The 24,946-nt window shown below is 38.4% G+C and overlaps 1 protein-coding gene across 2 annotated transcripts in view; it reads left to right on the top strand.

Moving 5' to 3' along the window:
* mmp16a (matrix metallopeptidase 16a (membrane-inserted)) overlaps positions 1–24,946 on the top strand; it is a 147,979-nt gene that overhangs the window by 22,373 nt on the left and 100,660 nt on the right. Inside the window, exon 2 of one of the 2 annotated variants that reach the window (XM_039684830.2) lies at positions 10,912–11,438. In XM_039684830.2, coding sequence (XP_039540764.1) covers positions 11,328–11,438 — 111 coding nt within the window. In that variant the 5' untranslated portion in view covers positions 10,912–11,327. Of the gene's footprint in view, positions 1–10,911; positions 11,439–24,946 lie in introns of those variants that run through there. The other variant, XM_089125995.1, reaches the window with a different exon arrangement.

The raw sequence follows: 24,946 nt of genomic DNA, 5'->3' as shown, positions 1-24,946 counted from the left end.
TAAGCATGCATGTAATGTGTTTATAAAGGAATTATGAGTGAAAAATGAACGAATTTCAAAAACCAAAATTCAATTTTTGTCATTTATATCTGAAAATCACACATTATACAACAATAGTGAACAGTTTTTAAGCAAAAAATATATTTGTCAAAGCCTTGGCTTGACAGACATGTAATTGTTAAATAAAATGTGTAAAGAACAATGAAAAATCTAACTTTATTTACAAATAGTCCCAGGCTTTTTTCTTAGGAATGCTTAGAATTTTCCAAGCAATGCTTTCTCCTCGTCACTCTCCAGTAATTGTTCCAGAGCCTGTTCCACCGTAAATCGTTCATCTTACTGCACTTACAAGCACCTTTAAGCCGTCTGTACTTCACTGTTTGTAAAGTACAAATCTGAAAAATCTCTGCCTTGAGTTAACTTTAAGAATCTGCATTAATTTCCCTCCATCAGACCAGCACTGCAGTAATGGTTTGAGATTTCTTTTTATTACAAATTGAGTCAGCATCCATAAACTTTCACATCCTCCCAGAGCAAAACATCAGCAGGATAGTCAGAGTATTTTTATTAATGCTGAAAGATTGTGAAGCACTTCTTACTGTCTCTGCAGAAATTGCCAGGGGTGCAGGACGGTAACTGCTCGATTAAATGGTTGTATTTTCATAGCTTTATGATCACCAGATCACTGTCTAGAGTCCTTACCGGATATGAGAAGAGGGTGCGGGTTTGTGATGCAGAAATAAGAACCTTCATAAATCAAATGCAATAGAAAAAATAAATATATAAACACACTATGTGAGAAAGTAAACTTTTGAAGCATTCTTTTAGCTGTTTTCATTTCAGCTCCCCTCATTATATCGTATATAATTAAGTACACGCAGCAATTGAAACCTATAAGTCTGCTACCTTTTAAGACCCTAGAAACCAAACCAAAATAGTGAGCAACTGAAACATGCTTCATCTGCCTTGGTTTGAATTTGTGGGGAATAATTCTCATTGAAGTGTCTTTTACAACCACGCAAGAGCACTCCAGGGCATCTGTGTGATTATCTCTCAGTTTCATAAACCATCTCTCTAAACTCAGAGTTTTTATTGTGTGTTTATTACTTTTAGGACAAACACATTGCTTTCTTTTACCAAGGGAACATGAGTCCTGCAAATAATGCATTTCTTCCCTTTGAAGAAGTGTCCATCCATTTTTCAGCGATAGAAATTGTCATCATCTTTGGGAAAAGCCGTGTGGTCCACCAGGTTATGATTGTGTTCTGATTTTGGACCATTTTAGTTTCGTAAAACAAAAGATACGACTATAGTCACCTTGTTTCTTTTTCCTTCATTACTGCTGAGACTTTGATCCTCCAGCGGTCATATTTCGCTGAATGACCGAGCGGAACATTGAGTTAAAAGCGCCCAGCTGTATTTATCCAAATATCCCTTTTCTCAGTGTTTTTGGGTCCAGTCGAGCTGCCCGTGTTAATTTTTGGACCATGTTTGTTTAGGTTTATCTAAAGGGTGTGTCTTTGGGTGTGCGTATATACAGTATGTGTGTGGTGTCACATCTCAGGTGGGTATGTGTTTTGTGTGCTAATCTCTTCTGTCGTGTAAGTAAGCCAACCTGCTGTGAAAAGCTCTGGCACTGATGCTCCTAAATCCTGCCAGTTCCACTAGGCACCAAACCAGCACCACAGCCCATACAGATGCAGGAGAGTCGGCCTGTTTTGCCCTGTTCGCCCACAGAGGATAGAACATGGTGGCTGTCTTCCAAAACCTAGTAAACTACCTGCTGCCTACATAGGCAACATCCTAACGGCATGCTTACTAAAATAGATTCTCATAACTAATTTTGAATGTTTACATACAGTAGTTTCACTCAGTGTTGGGGGTAATGCATTTCAAGTAATGCGAGTAACGCAATCAGATTACTTTTTTTCAAGTAACTATTAAAGTAACCAATTACTTTTACTTTTTCAAATACAACTTTAAAGGGGATTTTCTCAATGTTTCGATTTTCAAATAGTTGTATCTCGGCTAAATATTGTCGTATCCTAACAAACCATACAGCAATGGAAAGCTTATTTGTTCAGTTTTCAGATGGTGTATACATCTCAATTTCCAAAATTGACCATGTGACTGGTTTTGTGATCCAGGGTCACATATGTGGTTTGTGCTGAACTAAAACTCCATCTGGACAGCAAAGGCTCAGTGTGGGTGGAGCTTTTAGCATGAGATGTGTTAGGACAGCAGAAGTGGATGAGTACAGACTGCAGTGGGAGTCAATGTGTGCCATTTCTGATTAATTTCTGAGTAATACTTAGACATCTGATAGCAAACACATACGCATTCACAACAACAACAACAACAATAATAACAGAACGAAGTGGCATTACTCACATCCAAAATCATTATGTCAAGATGTGAAATGCTTAAAAACTGGAGCTAAAGAGTAAACAAACAAACAATGGAGATGAAAATACAAAAAATACATACGGGTATGGTACGACCATTTGATTGAGGCAATTTTGATCCAATTCTAGGTGGTCTTGGAAATGATTGGCTGGAGTTTATCGAGTCCTGCCCGTTCCACAGATGATTCAATTGCTTAAAAAAAGCATTGTACATATTTAAGAAATGAATAATTTTAATAGGAAATATTTTGTTTAGTGTGGAAATATATTATATAGAAGCTGCACAGTGTCATTCACACAAATATTTAACACCATCATGGTAACATGTTGAAATTTAAAAAAAGCAATAAGCATTCATTTAACAACATTAAATGTAAAACCCTAACTTATTAGAAAAAAAAAACAAGAAAATTATGAAGAAACAGTTAAAATAGATTAAATGTGAAGTGTCACGCAGGGAATTGTGGGAATGTCAATTTACATTTTTTCACTCTAAATTAAACAATGACTTGTTCTTGCAACAAAACTGTTAATTTAACAGTATTTTACTGTAAAATTACATTACATGTACCAATATATATTAGTTATTTACCATATATATTAAGGAAACTTTCTCTTAACCAATTAACAGTTTTTCGCGGTAGCATTTTTACAGTCTTTTACTGTTAAAATCACAATCCTTTTTTACAGTGTACATTATAGGCCATGAATGGAGAAAAATGCTTGTTGAATCAGATGGTGTAGTACAGCCTCTACCAGGCTAACTGGGTCATGCTAACCAACCAAACCTTGACAACATGAGGGTGAGTAAAGGATTACACTCAACTATTTCGTCTTCTGGAGCATAAAAGAGTAGAAATAATATTTATGTGTTTATCCATATCTTCTAAATGCCTTACAACAGTTATCCCATGGCAGAAAGTCTTTACAACACACTCCACATGACAAAACATGTGGTTATATGACTCATAATGGAAGTTCCTCAGGGAACACAGAAGATAGAGGTGTGAGCGATAACATTTATATCATATTTCCCCCTCACTCCCAACAATCCAATTATTACCTCTTGCTCACCACTCATAACCATATTAGAGGGAGCTGTCAATGGCAATGGAGATTTCCAATCAGCTCTCTCACGTTTCTTGTCGCATGGTAGATGACGATATTAAAGGGCAGAATTTATCACTGGGGGTTCTCCAAATCTCATTTGGGATTCAATCATGAGAGCAACAATAGCTTAATATTCTGTTTCATCTGGCTATGTCTCAGAATCCTCAGGGTCACCATTAGCGGGTAAACTGTGCGAAATGGACCTGTCATATGTCATTTTTAATGAACCCAATGACATTTTTAGTTATGTATGCTTCTAATAGGGGAACCCAAGGCTAGTTATCACTTAATACTCCAGTGAATACCAATATTGGGGCATGTTGTCACAATGGATGAAACACTTAAAAAACGAAAAGTCTAAGGCAACATACAAAAGCAGCTCTTGTTGTTTTGTCCAACAAATATTGTAATTAATCAATTGAATGCATTTACATAATTTAAAGCGTGATATCCTTAATCCCCATCCACATGAGATATTTAGCCTTCCATCTACCTAACATTGTGTTGAATCCTTTTATTAAAAATCTCATGTGACATTGTGTGCCAGGATTTGTAGTTATATCACTGATGCTGTAATCATCACCAAACAGATATGGCATTAAACAATCCTCCGCTGTGGATATCTCCGGCATGAGACAGGTTTGCCACTTGAATCCTGTATAATCCCGCAACCTGTCTGTGTTTATGTAAGAGAGCTGAAATACCTCCCCAAATATCTTCCTCGTGTGCGCACACGGGAACTGGCATCCCTCAGTTCGCATGGCTCAGTCATGCTGCTTCCAGGCCACAATCAGCCTGAAATGTGAACTGTGACAACAGCCCAAACCATTCAATTTCTCATGGGAGTAAGACAGGCCTGGATGTAGCCTAATACCAGATCTTTCTTGGTGGTGGTCTTTCGGGAAAATAAATAAATAAAATCAAGTTTGAAAGATGTTTGGTACTTTGAAATCATGGACAAACCCACCAGTGGAAAAATGACAATGAGAACCAATAAAAAAGTTATAGTTTTTTATAGTTTTTCTCCTATTGCGGATTTTACAATTTTGTTGCCATGGACTCATATAACATGATCTATTTGCAAGCGACCCCCTTCCTAAAATAAAGGCAGCTTTGAAACTGTGAAAAATATATAAAAAGTGCAAAACATTCGGGTTTTTTTTAGCGGTAGCTAAATACGTTTAGAGAATCTAAAACCTAAAAAGAAACCAAGATTGCAACCAAGATCTCAAAACCAAATGAACTGAGTTTTAATTTTGAACACTCTTACTGTGTCTCAAGAATCGTCTCAAATGTGTCTCATCTAATTTAGCCCACATATAAGATAAAGTAAAATGCTTAAAGGAGTAGTTCTGCTAGTTCACTTTAAAAAAAAAAATAATTTACTCACCCCATGTCATCCAAGATGTCCATGTTTTTCTTTCTTCAGTCGAAAAGAAATTAAGGTTTTTGATGAAAACATTCCAGGATTTTTCTCCATATAATGCACTTCATTGGGTGTTAAATGGTTCAAGGTCCAAATGAGAGTCTCAGTGCAATCTGCAAACTGTTCAAAGGGCTTTAAACGATTCCAGACGATGAATAAGGGTCTTATCTAGCAAAACGATCGCTCATTTAAAAAATAAATATCAAAGTTTAAGTTTTATAAGCACAAATGGTCGTCTTGCTCTGTTCTGTGATGTGACTCTCCTGTTCGAACTCATCAGATCAAATTTCAGATCAAAGAACTGTTCATTTTCTAAGCACTGCTAACAGAGATATTGTAAAAATCCAGTTGAGTTCTGCTGGATTTTGAAAGCAAACATGAAAGTCTGACTGAATTATTGATCAGCTAGGAAAGATTCTGCAAAAACACGCGGGTCAGACTATCCATCACACCTTCTCAGCCTTGATTTCCTCTCCGCTCAAATCAGATATCACGAGCTATGACACTAATGTACAGTATAATCACATTGGTTGCCATTAAATGGTGACTTGTGATTTACAAGACCGGGTATTTCAGTTCAGTATGCGTGTAGCTGTAATGTAACAAGCTTGCTGCACTTATTAAAAGGCTGAGTTTGCAAACATTGCTAGGCTATTGAGTCTGCAGACCATATTTAATATTTAATCACTCAGGAATTTAGTGGAAAAGGCCAAATAATTTTTAACACTTTAAAGTTTGCACCAAGTAGGCTATTTTTTCCACTTGAAAAATGTTTTACACTTAAATAAATTCATAGACTTTTCCAAAAATGTTTAAAATGAGATGAAGTTTCCATTTGAAAAAGGATTTGTAGTTTATAATCATTAGCAACACCAAGTGGAATTGCATATGAATAAATAAATAAATTCCAAACAAAGTTTACCAAGTCTACCAAACACTGTCCTACAAAGTTCATCAATGTTTCAATGTTTTTGTGTTCACTGGCAAGAAGCTTACATTCTCTTGCAAAATTTTTGTGTTCGCATGTCAAATTTTTGCCTTCACAAACACAAAACTTGTAATGAAAATAAAATGGATACCATCCCCTAGTTTTTCCATCACCTTGTCCCCCTAGGGGCTCCGTTCAGTCGTGCCCCAAAATCGCACCATTGTTTGAGGTAATGTCAAGTTTCTGAAACAGACCGTAATACCATTTGGTGCCACTAGAGTCACAGATATTACACATTGCACCTTTAATCCGGGTTAACACTACGATTTTGGCCACCTGAGACTGACGTATATGATCGTTAGTTTGACATGTTTGCAGACAGCCAATTAATAACAGTTGCAATGAAATTCTTTCAGTGTCAGAAGATTTGACCTAAAGTCCTAGCGTGGCTTCTCCTACGATGACCATCAAATTGTCTTCGTTTTTCAAGACAAGCCATGCTTTCGGTCCAATCCAAGAAAACAAATATTAAAGTTCACTGGTGTTTTAGAACTAGATGAGAAGTTTACACTCTTAGGCCGTGTGTCCACCAAAGTGTTTTTCCACGCGCCTGGCGTATGTTTACAATTGATTTCAATTTTTAAACGGCATGAGCGTAACGAGGCGCTGAGCGTTTTTTTTCACGCTGAAGCGCCCAGCGTTTTTACTGGTCGCCGGGAGTTGAAAAATGTTCAACTTTGGATAAAACGCAGCGCTCATCACTGTCACTTTTTACCCAGCCGTCCAATCAGAGTGGAGGAGGGGCGGGACTAATACCACACTGACCCAACTGTCACAACCTTCTTTCTGTACAACGACATCAACCAGCAGAGCTAACCGAACAAAATGGATGAAAAATTATTTTTTAGTATGAAACAAATGATCTGCGAAATCCGTTACAAGTAAACTGTGTAGCGGATATTCTGTATCATAGCAACGAAACGTCTCAACAGGAAAAACGCTGCGCTGACAAAACGCTCTCAAGCGCCCAAAGCACGGCGTCTTCAGCAGAGCGCCTGGCGTTTTCAGCTGGCTAAAAACGCTTTGGTGGACACACGGCCTCAGAATAAAAGTTTCAATGGGGTTCTATAATGAACTAAATTTTAATTAATTATTTAAAACAAAACAAATGAATTAAAACTAAATCGATAAAATGACGTTCTATAGAACCTTTTCTTTTAAGAGGGTAGAGGCATTCCCCTGGGCCACAGCAGGAAAATGTGTGTCATCCTTTGTCCTGTTTTCAACAGCTCTGATTACGCATTTAACATTTAGAACGATGGCACGCACTTGATGTTTCGGCCAATCCCACGATGGCACTTCCAGCAGGAACCTGACAGGGCCCGGGGACAATGCGTCTCATTACCCTTACTTAGCCCAGCAGGAGGGCATCTTGCCCCCTCACAGATGGTTCGGGAACCTGGACGGCATCCACAAACACCAGAATGACCGAGGCAGTGTCAGCTTCCGGAACTCTGACCATCCGTCTTTTGACGTCTGCGGTCATGACAACAAAACACACTCTCCCACTGACATATGCACAGTGACACATGGATACATCGCGCACAAACACACTCAAACCCGTTACAACAAATGGATGACAAGACACCCTATAGACCGCGGATGATTTATTGGCCGGATGTTATGCGCGACCCTAATCACATTATGTAAATATCGTGTTTGATGCGCTATTGTGCACATGTTTGCTGTTTTATGCTCCATCTGTCCTCTAAAGTCATTCTATAACCACAGCTGGACTTAAAACCAGACTTTCATGGGGAAAAAAAGCCCCGAAATTTTTTCATCCAATTAAAACCAGAGGCTATATTGTGATTTCAAGGGAGACATTATCTCTACACTGATGTTTAAAGCCTGGCTTTCTGAAGAGTCTGTAAGTTCTGACCTCAATCTGACCCTGTGGTCTGGCTGCATTTTATAACTGTCAGTGAGTCTGCGCCATTGCTGGATCTGCATAAGTCTCTGACGAAATTACATGCTTCTAAACCTTAAAGGAGTAGTTCACTTTTAAAAATACTTTTGCTGATAATTTACTCCAACCAAACGGTTCCAAACGGTTCAAGGTTCAAAAGAGAGAGAGAGAGAGACTAATCTCCTGTTCGATCTTTTTTCGTGTCATTTGGTTGATTCAACGAACTAAATGAACGAATTGACTCGGAAAAAGATTCATTCATTTTGACGAACGAGTTCGAACAGGAGAGTCACGAACGCGCATCACAGAACAGAGCAAGGCGAGCATTTGAGCTTATAAAACTTAAACTTTGTTATTTTTCTTTTTAAATGAGCGATCATTTCGCTTGATAAGACTCTTATTCATCGTCTGGAATCATTTAAAGCCCTTTTAGCAGTTTGCACTGAAACTGTCTTTTGGACCTTGAACCGTTTGGTTCCCATTGAAGTGCATTATATGGAGACAAATCCTGGAATGTTTTCATCAAAAACCTTCATTTCTTTTTTTAAAATTGAACTACTCCTTTAAGCCTGCTATCATTTGAGCCTGTTCTCACATAAATGCATCTCTATAACACACATTGCGTGTTGTCGTGGAATTTATACGCGAAAATTAGTTTTTGCGTACATACGCAGTCTTCGCGTGCATTTGATACATAGTTCATTTGGGTGTAATACACACACAGACAGACAGACAGACAGACAGACAGACAGACAGATAGATAGATAGATAGATAGATAGATAGATAGATAGATAGATAGATAGATAGATAGATAGATAGATAGATAGATAGATAGATAGATAGATAGATAGATAGATAGATAGATAGATAGATAGATAGATAGATAGATAAATAGATAGATAGATTTTTGTTCCTGATGTCTCTAAGAAAAAGAAATGCAAATGGAGATTATGCTGGAAAGAGCGATGGGCGAAAAGAAGAATAGGAGTGGCGAGAGAGGGAGAGAGTGATGCATGATGGGTCGCCAAGAGAAATGGCCAAATGCTTAACCCACACATGTGAAGCCTGAACCTGTTCAAAGCACTTTTGGCTAATCGGGGAAGGAAGCAGAAGGAGCGTTTTTGAACCAGGCAGTCAAAGAGGAGCGTTCTGAATGGGGGAGCAGATGCAGTTCCAACATTAGAAGTGATATTGAGAGGGAAGGTTATACGGGGCAGCACAGTATCAGCGCCGGAACAAAAGAACCATAGAGTCTTCAATCTCTATCTGAGAAGTACAGCACAAGACAGAGAGAGAGACTACCGTACAAAGTACAGAGCGAGCAAAAACAGAATGAGAGATGGTCAGAGAAAGAGAAAGAGGCACAGATGGTTGCTGAAATGTGTGATTGCTCTAGTTTAGGATGTCATCACTATTGCGTGTCAACGATAAATGCCAGAATTGAATTTATGGCACCTGCTCATTTCTCTTTCTTTAGCACAACTGCCCAGCAGGCGTAACACGCTTCCACAGCTTTGCATATTGGTTGCAGTTATAAAGTAGCCAACATTGTGGAACATTTTAAAAACAAAAGCTGAACCAACTACACTGTTTCTCTAATATTTTATTTAGGTTTTAATGTAATATATGTTTCAAAAACATAGTGAAATCAAAACCATATTACAATGTTATTTGTCCTTGTCAGTGTTGTTATTGTTGACCTTAAACTAAAACTATTCAAAATCATTTTTTTTGTTAATTGACATAAAGCTGAAATAAAATAGAATATAAATATTAGATTAAAAACTTAAAGAAATGATTAAGTTGTACTTAAGTACTAAAAGTGAATTAAAAATAAATTAATTTAAGAAATAATTAGAATGATTATATAATAGGCCTAAATAAATCAGAAATATTAAGAAACAAAAGCTAATAACATGACAAAGGTACTAAACTTAAACTGAAATAAAATGAAAACTGATAAAAGCTCATTTAAAATATTAAATACTGTAAAAATATACAGGCTGTGTGTGTGTGTGTGTGAGGAAAACAACAACATCTTGGATGACATGGGGGTGAGTAAATTATCAGAAAAAGTATTTTTTTTAAAGTGTACTCCTTTAACATGATAACAAACAGCTGTCTGACTTTTGCATTTGTTGACATGCCATGGTTAGATTCAGATATATCATATATTAACTTCGGTGTCTACGTTAGATATAATCACATAAATATAATTAAACCATCATGTTTAAAAATATGATATTAATTTAGCCTATTGCCACTACTGTAAATCTATATTATTACAGGATCATCTACAATGCTTTCAGAATCTTTACTTTTTAAAATAATTTTGTTTCTGTATTTTTTAAACATTTTTATGTTAACACAACATATTTATTGAACAAAACTGACTTATTTTATTCATCAAAGTAAACAGAAAATAGTACAAACTTTGCTAAAGTGATTGTTTTGAAGTATTAACTTAGACATTATTAAAATAAAAACATATTATTTTAGCTACTATTTGTTTCAGTACTTTGACGTTTGCCCCATGCTAGCCTTTCACCCTGTGTGGGGTGAGATTTTAAACAAACTACTTATGATTTATTTTCACACACAACATGTTGCTCCATCAATGTTTTCTGTAATCATACACTATGGAAGTAGTGAAAGCACATTTTTCGTTGAGCCTTTAGCCCCGTTGTACATTGTACTTGTACCTCAAAAGTGGGGTAAATTGTGAAGTCCCATTCTTTGTATGCTCCAAGACAGCAAGTGAAATGCCCTCTAGTGGACATGAACGGTACACTGCATGTTAAAAGGCATCCAATGAAGGGTAGCCAAGATGTCTTGTAAACACAAAAGGATAAAGAATTATTACATACTGTGTATATAGAATATACATCATATCTCTCTCTATAACTAATATACATATAAAGTTGATAACAAAATAAATGTATTATTAATTTTAGTTAGCATACTGCTACTACTACTGCTAACAATAATAATAAAATATGAATAATATTATTAAATGTTATTATCAATAATAATACATATTCGGTGTTGTTTGGTGTTGTGTTTCTGATCTAGGATTCCGTGACGTTGCTCTCCGTGGGTTCTCCGCTGAGGTGGGATTGAGAGCGGAGCTCAGTGCGCATGCTCAGAAGGGAGAGGTATGGTTGAAAACTCGCAGTCCATCGCGTTGAGCAGAAGAGGAGCAGCACAACTAAATGTGACTTATCTGAGCATCATCATCACCACATCTGCGCCTCCGGGAGACAAAGACGAGACGAACTCTAAAGGAGCAAACAACGCGATCAGCAGAGCCTCCCGGAGTGATGTGATATTATTATTATTATATCTCGCGACGTGACGACTGTTTGCCTGCCTCTAATGTTTCCAACCCACTGAGACCAGAGGGAATTATTCCTTCTTTTGTTCTTTGATTTTTTTTTTATTGACTATTAATAAAAGCAAGCAGCCAAAACGATTAAATACGGGTCATTATGGTTTTGTTAACACTGAATAATAGAAGAGGGTTGAATTGCTTGTGCGCGCAGTTCTTGCTGTGGATTTTATGTGCTGTGGACGGTGAGGAGCAGCAATTCAGTGTGGAGGTAAGAGATCCACACAGGAGATGATGATGATGATGATGATGTCCACATCTCTATGTTCATAACAAACCATGGACTGAGCATTTTGCATGAAAACTTCTATGCAATTCACGTTAATCTCCCCATAACACACCAATTCAAAGTTTATCAAATGATAACAATACGCAGGAATGGACTGTCTTGTTATTTCTGAGACTTGTTGGTGAATGTTTACAAGACCGCAGGTGTAGGATTTATAGCCTATACATAACGTTAAATAATGCATCAAGCATTTGTGAAAATGAGGGGGTCACAGTCTGAATTAGTGTTCATGTTACAGTGCAATGGCTTAGTAATTAAAAAGCAGCATGCAATTTATGTTGTGATTAGGCATACACTTTTGTAATGCATAGGCTATTCTCAATCTAATTGTTTTGTATTCAAAAACATAGAAGTGCTTGTTTAGTTGCACCTCTGCCTTATTGTGTGACACACTTCCATAATTCCAGTCCAGAAGCTTGTATATACTCTCTTCCTGCTGCACTGGACACACACACACACACACATAGATTGAGGTTTGTTCTATTGGCACAATCTGATTCACGAAAGGGCGGAATAAATCAAGTCGACATGACTTGATATCCGGCCAGTAACCAAAAGAAGTCAACCTGTCATTACAGCCTAAATATTGTAACGGTAAACATGCTGTTACAGTTCAACTTTTCATTTTTATTAGAAACGCAGCAAAGAAAGCTTTCGCCTTTGAAACGTGCCAACATTATAAAAGTCCGCTGTGAATTTACAGTCGGTCAGAAGTTATGCTCAAATGAGACAGCTGTTTGTGTTGTTTGGAGTAGTGAAGTGTGTTCAGGGCAAAGTTTTTCTCCATACTTTATAATGACTCAAGCGCTGGATGGTGTTGCAGAGGCAGACCGCCTGTTTATGAGCTTGACAGTTGTGTCAGATGCCCTTTATGTTCTTTAAGGAGCCTAAAATCTGCGGGAAACCAAACAATAGCTTTGAGCCGCCTTCAATTTTCATTCTGACAACTGGTATTCTTTCTGTCTCTTAGAAGATTGCTATTTTAGACCCTTTGAGATTAGAGGCTTTCTCAGGACAGCAGCAATTCTGTAAGATTTTACAGTACCGTGTACTTTGAAGTCTCCAGTCACCGTGTATTTAAGCACCCAGTCATGTAAATTAGAATTTCGAGAGGACTCAATGAGAAGCGAAGTGGAAAACAGATTATATAAATCAAATCATCAACTTGATACAAACTTCTTCACTGGACTGACTTTGATTTCCATGGAGAACCTTTAAAAGGATAGTTCACTTTGAAATTAATTTTTGATATGTTTTAGCTTACCTCAAGGGAATCCAAGATGTCAGTGTCTTTGTTTCCGCAATATGATATTTTTAGGTCAAACCGTTCGTGTCTATCAGTCATATAATGGAGGTCTATGGGGTCCACCTCAAAGAGCATGCACAGAGAAGTCCAAATTAAACATGATTCAATGACTCGTAAATGTCAGTAAACATTGATGGCCTAAAACACGAAACGAGGGGTTTGTGTGAGAAAACGAACAGTATTTATATTGTTTTTACCTCTTGTAACGCCCGCGCCCTCAGATCACTTGGACGTGGCTGTGGTTACAAGAGGTAAAATCTATATAAATACTGTTCGTTTTCTCACACAAACCGCTCGTTTCGTGTCTTAGGCCATCAATGGGTACTTACATTTACGAGTCATTAAAGCTTTGGATAAAAAGCGTCAGCTAAACAAATAAATGTAAATGTAAACAAATGTCTCACACAATTAAAGTCAATGGGGTCCAATGTTGCTTTCTTCAAATTATATATATATTTTTTTGTGTATTCCAGTTTTGAATGACATGAGGGTGAGTAAATGATGACAGAGCTTTCAACTATCCCTTTAAGAAAGGGAATCTGCCAGGGTAAAAGGACATAGAACAGACAGACTGCATTTTCCACTTGTCTGATGTTATAAATGGACGCTGATGTAAAAACATTACGTTTATTGGCGCGGTTTGGCTTTGTATGGTCTGCTGGTGTGGCAGTGGCAGAGGTTTATATTGGTAGCTTCCTGTGCGCACACAAAAATACAGGGGTAAGATGAGTCTCTGTCTTTCTAAATGACGGATCTGTGCGTTTGCCAGAGTTTAACCCAGATCTGTCCAGGTTTTGATGGCGGGGCAGCGGACGGAGCTGATTGGTCACTGAGCAACAGCATCACTTCAAATCCCTGCCTGCTTGTGTTCCACACCATTAACACTGTTTTACCAGACACATTTAACTAGTTTTATTGTGTTATGGTTCGATATCTATTCGAATGTACAATGCACACACTCCCATTACAGTAGAAAAGGTCTCTCTCTCTCATGCTTGCTCGCGTTCGGTCTCTGTGTGTGTGTGTTTTGGAGAGAGACATTATTAATAGTGTGACAGACAGACAAAAGAGGGATTTAACTAGTGTGCAGCAAAGGCAGTGAGGTGTGTTATAAAAGAAACCATTGACAAACTATTTGGTCTTTCAGAAAGCCAAATTATTAAGAGCTGACAATGGACATGTAATCTTTTCTTGGCAGTTCTCGCGCTCTCCATACGTATTGCTCTCTGGAGGTCTTTGCGAGGCTTTGAGTTGAAGAATGGCCTCCCAGAACCAGCGGAGAAATTATCTCTCGGGGACACAACTGATTTATTTTTTAATTAAAAAGAAAGATTTATTAAATGGAAAAAGTTGTATTAATATAAATCGTTTAGATTATGGGGTGTTATTCCATTCATTGTATAGACTCAAGTCATCATGTCTTACCAAAAAGCTGTTAAATAGCGCCAGAGCTGTCAGTCTACAGAAAGCGTCACTGTGAACAGATAACGCTCTGTCACACCTCTCCAACAAAGCCGTATTCTCTGCAGAATGACATGTTTGGATGATGTTTGTCATTTCGTTTGACGTGATGTGTGTGTGAAAGAGTTCAGATGGAGTTCAGCCTCCAACTTTCTATCGCCGTGTCGCATTTTGCTAATGTTACGTTAAAACAAGAGCGAAATGTTATTTCTGCTGCCATGGCCACAGTGATTCACCCCCAAAATACTCATACCTATGCACTGGATGTATTGGGCTGGGTGATTTTAGGGCGTTTAATGATATTAAATATATATAACACAATATTTATGTATTTGCTCTGAAATTACCCAAAAGTGATCAATCTTTTTTTTTAACCAAATCTGCAAAAAAAATCATTGCAAGAATTAACACTGCACTAAATACATTGGTTTTTATTTTTAAATGATTAACTAGGGCTGTCAAGCGATTAATTGCGATTAATCGCATCCAAAATAAAAGTTTGTGTTTACATAATATATGTGGGTGCACTGTGTATAATTATTTTAGATATATAAATAAATACACACACATGCTTGAAATAATTTCGTGTATATACTGTATATAGATTTATATTATATAGAAATATTTTATATATAAATAATATTTTTTTCTTAAATATACATGCAAGTGGGTGTTTATATATATATATATATATATATATATATATATATATATATATATAGATACAAAAAAATTATACACAGTGCACACACATATATATTATGTAAACACAAACTTTTATTTCGGATGCGATTAATCGCGATTAATCGTTTGACAGCCCTAATTAAAACCTAAATCTGCTAAAATATTATTAAATAAAAATTTTTTTCCATTGATATGGATCAGCATAACTTCACATCCTAATAAACTGAAATTTACCTACAAATATTTTACTGAAAAATTTGAATATGTGAAAAACACTATACTGAGACTTCCATTAGCGTTCTTGAGTGACAAGATAACACAAACAAGTTACTGATTTGAACTTATTCACATAGATAAATTGAATCAAATAAAATATTTTGTAAATACATATTTATTACATTGCCTAGCTCTATTTGTATGCCAGTGTTTTGGGAATAAAAAATATTACGTGGAGACTTTCATGAACATTTTTGAGTGGTGATGCAAATGAATCATTGAATCAGAGCTTAATTGATTCTGATTCATCTAGATGAATTGAACAAACTCTGATGCTACTTTGAAAAATCAAAGATGCTACTAAAACTGAGTCATAAAACAAGGAAAGATTGTCATCTCAACTATTTCATAAATATTCTATATGTCACCCAGCCATAATTACACATTGGGGTTGAACAATATGCTCTAACACATCAACTAACGCTCAGACATTTACAAAGTATTCAAAATATCCCCTAGCTCTAATAGTAGGCCAGTGTTTTGTTTTGTCAAATTATAGGTCTATATTTAGATAATCTGTGTATCACATTATTGGATTTTGTCTCACTCATATAACCCACTTGCACATATAATACACATATTCTCTCATGCTCAGCTCTCAATGCAACACACAGCTTCAAAGAGAATACACAATGCGCAACTCATCCCATAAGCCCTTTGCTTTAACTGTATATGTACTAGAGGGCTTGAGGTTGTCCGACTGCACAGGTCCAGGTCTGTCTATTTCACTGCCCGACTGATCCGATCACAAGAACCCTTTGAATAACGGAGCCGTTTGACTTGGTCGGTTTTGTTTCCGAGTGCAACATTAAAGTCTCTTTTGATGGCTCATCAATGAATGAACAGAAGCCCAAATGTTCATTAGATCGTTCCCTTCATCCTTCTATCTGTGTGTTTATACGTATGCAGTGTTTATGAGCGGCATGTTCTGTCTTGAGGCCTACTGTGGACATGAGTAGATTGTTGCTCCTATATTTGTTAACAGTTATACACAAGATCTTCCTTCTGTATGTGTTTGTGTATGCATCAATGCATGGATGCTTTCTATTACATTGTGTCATCATGTGTGTTTCCAGGAAAGATCGTATAGTGCTCTGTTTCATGTAGCATGTTGCGTTCACACATGGTCTCTCTGATGTCAGTTTGGCTCTATACTGCGAGCAGATTTTCGCTGTGGAGGGGACGACACATCCGTCTGTTTATCTGTCAGAATCCTGTGAGAACTAAAGCGCACCAACCCAAACACAGTCGCAAACCTAATGTGCGATTCTGTCTGTATGCAATGCCTATTTCTAGCTTTCTTTCTCCCCGGACGTTATTTTCTTTCTCTCGCACCGTCCCTTGCTGTTTCCCTTGGCGTAATGTTTGTGTGCTGAAAGAGACTGTTGCTCTTCAATCTTTAATGGCATGGGTGATTGCTGGTGTTGAGCAGACGCACATGACACTATCAGCCCTCTTGAGATGTTTGGGGTTTTCTATTGACACCGTAGGGACCTGGAAAAAAATGTTTTTGCAGCTCAATCCAGTGATGACTTGATGCCAAGCTCACTTCTACATAGCACAGCCACTGTAAAAACTAACAATGTGGTATTTCGACATGAGCTGACCCTTGGAAATTACAAAAAATCATTCAAAACCATTGACGTTTTACAGTGTAATGTATATTGAAAATAACATAGTACCATATTTGTTCTGCCCCCCTTTGTGTTGCATAAGAGACATCTAGTGGTGTAAATATTGCATTTGAGTTCTCATATTTAGTCCCTCTCTCTTGCCGTTGTTTTTTCCTGTTTGCTTCTGACTTTGGTCACGTAGCAGTTACTCTTAAATATTTCTGTAAAAAGTATATCTACTTTGCTATATTCTTTGTGTATTGTCCGTTTTAGCATAATATGTGTGTTGTATTAATAGATGCTAATCGCGATTAGCATTTCTCCATAGACATCCATGTTAATGTTAGCTTAAATGCTTACTAGTCCTGCAAGTCTCATTGTAATGGCTCATATTTCTTATGGGATAGCTGTATATGTTAGACTTGAGTTGCATGTTCATGTACATGTATATATGGGCAGTTTGTAATGCCATATTATTATGTTTTCACAGTTTTAAAAAATTGGAAAGATCCTTACTAAACTAAAGGCCTCTCTCTACTCCGGTTTCCTGGGTCTTTATTTAATGGGTCTTATGTTAGCTATCTGCTACGCTAACCTGTCAAAGCAAGAGCACAATAATATTACTAATGATACTGTCAAATAAATGTGAGTTCCCACGGCTCCTTGAAAGTTTATGAATCAGGAAAAATAATTTCAAGGCCCTGGAACGTTTTTGAAAATAAACATGCTTAGATACAGGTCCTTGAAAGTGCTTGAATTTATTTTGTGATAGAAGTTTTCTGGGGAAAAAAAATCCATATTATATTATTCCGGTCCACTAATGTGTGTTTCGCCAACACTTCGTGGCCTATGCACACTAGCTTTGCTTGATTATCGTTAGTTACGCACATTTAGGCGGTATGTTAAGTTGTACGTTGCCTTGACGTTAACTACTATTATGGTACCTGAACGTTTATTGTTGGACACAACAAATGTGTCCCCAAGTCGTTAAATTTGAGGGTATTGGACCTGGAAAGTCCTTGAAAGGTACTTGAATGTGAAGTTACCAAGTTGTGGGAACCCAATACAATATTTTCTTTATATTTTTTTGGGAGAAATATGTTCTTTTAGATGTCATGAGGTTCTGTATGTGTGGAATACCTGAATGATTTGCTACATTTGCCAAAAAATGTGCAGTACAACTGGAACACAATGTGCGAAATACTGTTTTCCTCAATGCACTGAACTGAACTCCACCTTCCATTTCAAGTGTGACGAATGAAATGGAAGCAAAAGCCACAATGTTAACATCTAATCCATGCTTAATTAATCATTTAAAAAGTCAAAACATTAGACATGAAGAAACCCCGCTAGCAATAGTACCCACTTATGAAAACATTTGTGCCTTTCAGTTTGCGTCCTTGCTTCAGGAGTGCTATTTTCTTTTTTCGATTGGTAAACCTCATGATGACCGCTGGTGGTCTCTCATTCTTCGTGGGCAGTGGGTGACACGCCTCGATGTGCTCCAGGTCCATCTCTATCCCCCTGTTCTGGAGGTAGGAAGCAACCTGTTGTTCCACCGACTGTGTCTCCTGGTCGCTGGGCTCCCCGGTGTCCGTGGCCACCGCACGCGCATAGGAGCGCGGCCTGATCTTAATCCCGGTGATGACCACGTCATTCATGCGGGAGTATTGTTCCAGCTCGTCCACTCTCCGCTCAAGATCCACAATACGCTGGTCTTTTTCCGCGTTCTGGAGGCGTAGTTGTTTCACCTCCTCCAGTAGTCCCAGGAGCTGATCCTGCTGCGCTCTAACCGCAGCCACATCGCCGCACAGGGAGTGGATAGAGAGCTTTATCTCCTCGAATTCCTCCGGTATCGGGCCTTTCCTCGATGGGGGCATTTTGGTGATTTATACGCCAAGCATCCAGTATCCAATATCCAAAGGAATTTCTCATAAAACTCGTTTGAATTTTCCCGGATAAGCGTGGTTAACGTCTCGCGTCGCGCAAGCACTGCGTCACATCCCCAATGCCAAGTTAATATATATTAACTTATATATATATATATATTTTGGCACTTCAAGCCAAAATAACCTGTTGCATGTCGTTTTGCCAAAAAACTTGCGACATGTATGATATTCCATCATGTAAGCAAAGTCAACAGTGATCACAAGGTGTTTGGTTTCATCTTTTTGACATGTTCTATGTGTAGCCTGTGCGCCGTCTATACTTGGGCTAGTTAGACGTCCATTGAAGATTCAGACAGCCCTAATGTACCTTGTTTTAGCCAAGACGTCAGGGCTGTGTTTGGATGTAAAATTCCCTGCTTAATTAATTAATCATTTAAAAAGTCAAAATATAAGACATAAGAAATGGACAACAATTTAGCATGCCACACTACGGCTTCACATATACTATGAAATATGAGAGCATACAGTACATACTGGGCAGTATGCAGTATGCTAGTATTCAATTCTGAGCATGTAGCAAGCAACAGACACAAACCTCTCTCTGGAGGGAATGAACTGCGAATGAATGAAAATGTTTTGTTTGGAACTGGGTCGAGAGGTTAAAAGCATGCTAGACCCGTTATAGAACTGTGACATTCTCTGACATTTGGCCAAAACAGTCGGCAGCGGTTGATGGAGGGCATGAGACGGAGGGGGTAGCCATGGAGATCCCATGTGCGATATGACGGTTTGGTATGTGTCCGGTATTAATAATTTAGTGCGTGTGAAAACGGATACTGGAGAGCGATAGCCCTTACACTCACTTAAGCAAGTGACGCAAGAGATCTGTTGTGTCTGGTGTCACAGCTCGGCTAAAACACACAGCAGTTCAGTACCATTGTGTGAAACGTTTCGTTTTTAGTATAAACCACGCTAAGTGTCGTTAGAAACACAAGTATACACGTGTGTATGTGGAGGCAGCAAAACAGTCATGGCGACTTAAATTGCATGTTGGGATTGGAGGTTAGATCACACAATAAAATGAGTTAGCCTTGCAAAGCTTTCCAAACGCCCATAATGATCTAGTTGAATTATCTGGAAAAGTTCTGACCAACTTGATTAGGAATTGCTAAAATAGTGACTGTTTTCACTCAGGTTTACTCAAACACTCCTCTCATCTGCCATTGGTCAATCTCCCGTCCCAAACTTACCCCATTGGTTGAGCCAATGTTGCTGTTGCCGGGCTGATCTGGATGCTCAAACAAACAATTTTTTTGAAAGCACCACAGAGCCAAACCTTTACACTTTTAACACTAAAAAATAGACATTTCACCTCTAAAGATGAACAAATGATTTCACAGGATAGAGTCAGAAGCTTTTTGACTACCCAAACAACAGTCACTTATTGATCTGTTATCTATATTACATCTTTACACGTTGCCATGGTCCCATCCTCTCTATGAGGGTTTCTCATTGCTAATGAAGCATTAGAACGGCCTTTAGGGTTCAGCTTTGATGTTTCTATGAGGCTAATTAGGCCTCGTTTGTATTATTAGCTAGTGATCCATGAAACGCATCAGCTCTGAAAATTCACTGGTGTGGTTCAGCGATCAAAACACGGCGTCAGGTCTGGTTCGGCCTGAATCATATCGTGTGATTTTGGTTGAGCTTTTTGGACTTCAATAATAAAGTTGTAAAAAAAATTGCACAATCGCAATAATTATCCTGTTGGTTACTGTACTTGGCATTTATGGATCAGGTGATTGGCTCAAAAAATTTCCACAAAAAAGTGCCCATGAGCAAAGATGACAGCAAGCAGCTCACATACTTCCCAAAAGTCCTGCAAAAGACGAGTAACTGTCATTGAGATTAATGGAAATGATAAGGATGTGTTTTTCATTGACTAGTTTGATTGACGCATTTTCTGTCCAATGATTCTAGGTGGTCTTGGAAATGATTGGCTGGAGTTTTTCCGAGTCCTGCCCATTCCACAGATGATTAAATTGCTTAATTTTCATTTCAGTGCTTCTAACTCAGTGGCTGTAAGTGGGTTAGGAATAGGATTTCAAGTGATTTTGAAAAAAAATGGTCACATACCCCACCTTTAATTTTACACTATTTTTTTCTAAATGTGTCTGTGACCAGTTTAAAAAAAACTAGACCAAATGGTTCTGGTATAATATCAACCCAAATAGGCTATTTAGCCATTGTTTAAAGGTGGAGTTTGTGATTTATGCTCCACTACTGGCAACCGAATTGCAAAAGTAAGTATTTCAAACAAGTTTCCATTGGTTTGGACAAACAAATAATCCCACAACACTGGTTAAGCCAGTGTCGTTATGCCTAAACCAGTCAGGCCTTTCAAACAAACAGATTGCAATTCTGTTTGGTGCCAGAAATGGCACACTTCACTTTTAAAAAATAATACAGCCTTTCTAAAACCTTGCCAATATTTAACGCAATAATGCACCATACCTCCCACAGATTAAGTCGAGGTTTACTGTGTTTATTTATACTCATGGTTTTTGCCAGGATTTGAGGTCTTTTGCAACCTTTGGGGTTTATTGAGGTTTTGAAACAAAGCCTGAAAAAGTGTTGGGCGTAGACGCTGGGCAGTTGCGTTGTGCAATCAAACAGCACCTCTGCACAACGCCGCTCACAAAAACGTGACACATTTGCTGCTCTGGTTTTCTTTCCTCACTCACTTCAGGTCTGTGCATTGAGCAACACCTCATCACATATGTGTTTGTGAACCTGAACTACCATAGATCCCCTTGGATCCTGTTCCAATATCAAATTAGGTAATGATTTTTATTCATGAAGTCAGACGTTCAGTGCCAAATGCCCGTGCCAGGTAAAAGCATGGTTCTTGTGCAGGGGTATAGAAACCTCTGTTGAGTTAACAGCATGCTGTGAGTGAATGCAAATACAGGATATATTAGCAGAAGGTTACACTTTCCTGGCCAGACATGCCATTAGCCAGGGGTGAAGGTCAACCAGTAGGCAGAGGGAATTCTGTGAGGAAATTCTGAATGTATTGGTCAATGTGTTACATTGTACATATTTTAGCTGACCCCTAAATCATATCTAGAGGAAAATCCCTTTCGTACCTCAGTATATCTAATGGAGTTATCCATTCCAGTATCACCAGTTTGATATAATTTGATGAGAAATGTTTTGGTTTACATTGAAATAGTTCTGATTAGACTTTGCATCTTGGTGAATCCCAGCACTAGCCTGGCATGCCAGACTTACATCAAGATGTTAGGTCTGGGAACTCATCATTGACCGGGCTCAATCCGAGGGGCGGGATAAACGGTTGTCTTTCAAATTCTCTCTGCACGCAATCGCAATTGGATAGCGCTACAACCAATCAGAGCAACGAAGAAGGTGGCGACTGAGTCCCATGCGTTTTCCCACCAGCGGAGCAAGTTGATATATCAAACTTTTACTATCCAGTCGGCAAAACGAGCACATCTTTTTTTTTTTTTTTTAAATGACTCAAGTGTCGTTCTTTGTTCTGGTTTCAAATAAAATCTTAAGTTCAAATCATTCAGAGTAATGGTCAAAACCGAATCGCTAACCTGTCAAAGCAAGAGCACAATAATATTACTAATGATACTGTCAAATAAATGTGAGTTCCCACGGCTCCTTGAAAGTTTATGAATCAGGAAAAATAATTTCAAGGCCCTGGAACGTTTTTGAAAATAAACATGCTTAGATACAGGTCCTTGAAAGTGCTTGAATTTATTTTGTGATAGAAGTTTTCTGGGGAAAAAAAATCCATATTATATTATTCCGGTCCACTAATGTGTGTTTCGCCAACACTTCGTGGCCTATGCACACTAGCTTTGCTTGATTATCGTTAGTTACGCACATTTAGGCGGTATGTTAAGTTGTACGTTGCCTTGACGTTAACTACTATTATGGTACCTGAACGTTTATTGTTGGACACAACAAATGTGTCCCCAAGTCGTTAAATTTGAGGGTATTGGACCTGGAAAGTCCTTGAAAGGTACTTGAATGTGAAGTTACCAAGTTGTGGGAACCCAATACAATATTTTCTTTATATTTTTTTGGGAGAAATATGTTCTTTTAGATGTCATGAGGTTCTGTATGTGTGGAATACCTGAATGATTTGCTACATTTGCCAAAAAATGTGCAGTACAACTGGAACACAATGTGCGAAATACTGTTTTCCTCAATGCACTGAACTGAACTCCACCTTCCATTTCAAGTGTGACGAATGAAATGGAAGCAAAAGCCACAATGTTAACATCTAATCCATGCTTAATTAATCATTTAAAAAGTCAAAACATTAGACATGAAGAAACCCCGCTAGCAATAGTACCCACTTATGAAAACATTTGTGCCTTTCAGTTTGCGTCCTTGCTTCAGGAGTGCTATTTTCTTTTTTCGATTGGTAAACCTCATGATGACCGCTGGTGGTCTCTCATTCTTCGTGGGCAGTGGGTGACACGCCTCGATGTGCTCCAGGTCCATCTCTATCCCCCTGTTCTGGAGGTAGGAAGCAACCTGTTGTTCCACCGACTGTGTCTCCTGGTCGCTGGGCTCCCCGGGGTCCGTGGCCACCGCACGCGCATAGGAGCGCGGCCTGATCTTAATCCCGGTGATGACCACGTCATTCATGCGGGAGTATTGTTCCAGCTCGTCCACTCTCCGCTCAAGATCCACAATACGCTGGTCTTTTTCCGCGTTCTGGAGGCGTAGTTGTTTCACCTCCTCCAGTAGTCCCAGGAGCTGATCCTGCTGCGCTCTAACCGCAGCCACATCGCCGCACAGGGAGTGGATAGAGAGCTTTATCTCCTCGAATTCCTCCGGTATCGGGCCTTTCCTCGATGGGGGCATTTTGGTGATTTATACGCCAAGCATCCAGTATCCAATATCCAAAGGAATTTCTCATAAAACTCGTTTGAATTTTCCCGGATAAGCGTGGTTAACGTCTCGCGTCGCGCAAGCACTGCGTCACATCCCCAATGCCAAGTTAATATATATTAACTTATATATATATATATATTTTGGCACTTCAAGCCAAAATAACCTGTTGCATGTCGTTTTGCCAAAAAACTTGCGACATGTATGATATTCCATCATGTAAGCAAAGTCAACAGTGATCACAAGGTGTTTGGTTTCATCTTTTTGACATGTTCTATGTGTAGCCTGTGCGCCGTCTATACTTGGGCTAGTTAGACGTCCATTGAAGATTCAGACAGCCCTAATGTACCTTGTTTTAGCCAAGACGTCAGGGCTGTGTTTGGATGTAAAATTCCCTGCTTAATTAATTAATCATTTAAAAAGTCAAAATATAAGACATAAGAAATGGACAACAATTTAGCATGCCACACTACGGCTTCACATATACTATGAAATATGAGAGCATACAGTACATACTGGGCAGTATGCAGTATGCTAGTATTCAATTCTGAGCATGTAGCAAGCAACAGACACAAACCTCTCTCTGGAGGGAATGAACTGCGAATGAATGAAAATGTTTTGTTTGGAACTGGGTCGAGAGGTTAAAAGCATGCTAGACCCGTTATAGAACTGTGACATTCTCTGACATTTGGCCAAAACAGTCGGCAGCGGTTGATGGAGGGCATGAGACGGAGGGGGTAGCCATGGAGATCCCATGTGCGATATGACGGTTTGGTTGATTCTAGGTGGTCTTGGAAATGATTGGCTGGAGTTTTTCCGAGTCCTGCCCATTCCACAGATGATTAAATTGCTTAATTTTCATTTCAGTGCTTCTAACTCAGTGGCTGTAAGTGGGTTAGGAATAGGATTTCAAGTGATTTTGAAAAAAAATGGTCACATACCCCACCTTTAATTTTACACTATTTTTTTCTAAATGTGTCTGTGACCAGTTTAAAAAAAACTAGACCAAATGGTTCTGGTATAATATCAACCCAAATAGGCTATTTAGCCATTGTTTAAAGGTGGAGTTTGTGATTTATGCTCCACTACTGGCAACCGAATTGCAAAAGTAAGTATTTCAAACAAGTTTCCATTGGTTTGGACAAACAAATAATCCCACAACACTGGTTAAGCCAGTGTCGTTATGCCTAAACCAGTCAGGCCTTTCAAACAAACAGATTGCAATTCTGTTTGGTGCCAGAAATGGCACACTTCACTTTTAAAAAA

The sequence above is a fragment of the Pimephales promelas genome, chromosome 22, assembly GCF_988280905.1.
Source record: "Pimephales promelas chromosome 22, fPimPro1.hap1.1, whole genome shotgun sequence".
NCBI lineage: Eukaryota > Metazoa > Chordata > Actinopteri > Cypriniformes > Leuciscidae > Pimephales > Pimephales promelas.
The sequence above is the reverse complement of the archived record's forward strand: the minus strand, read 5'-3'. Positions and strand labels throughout refer to the sequence as shown.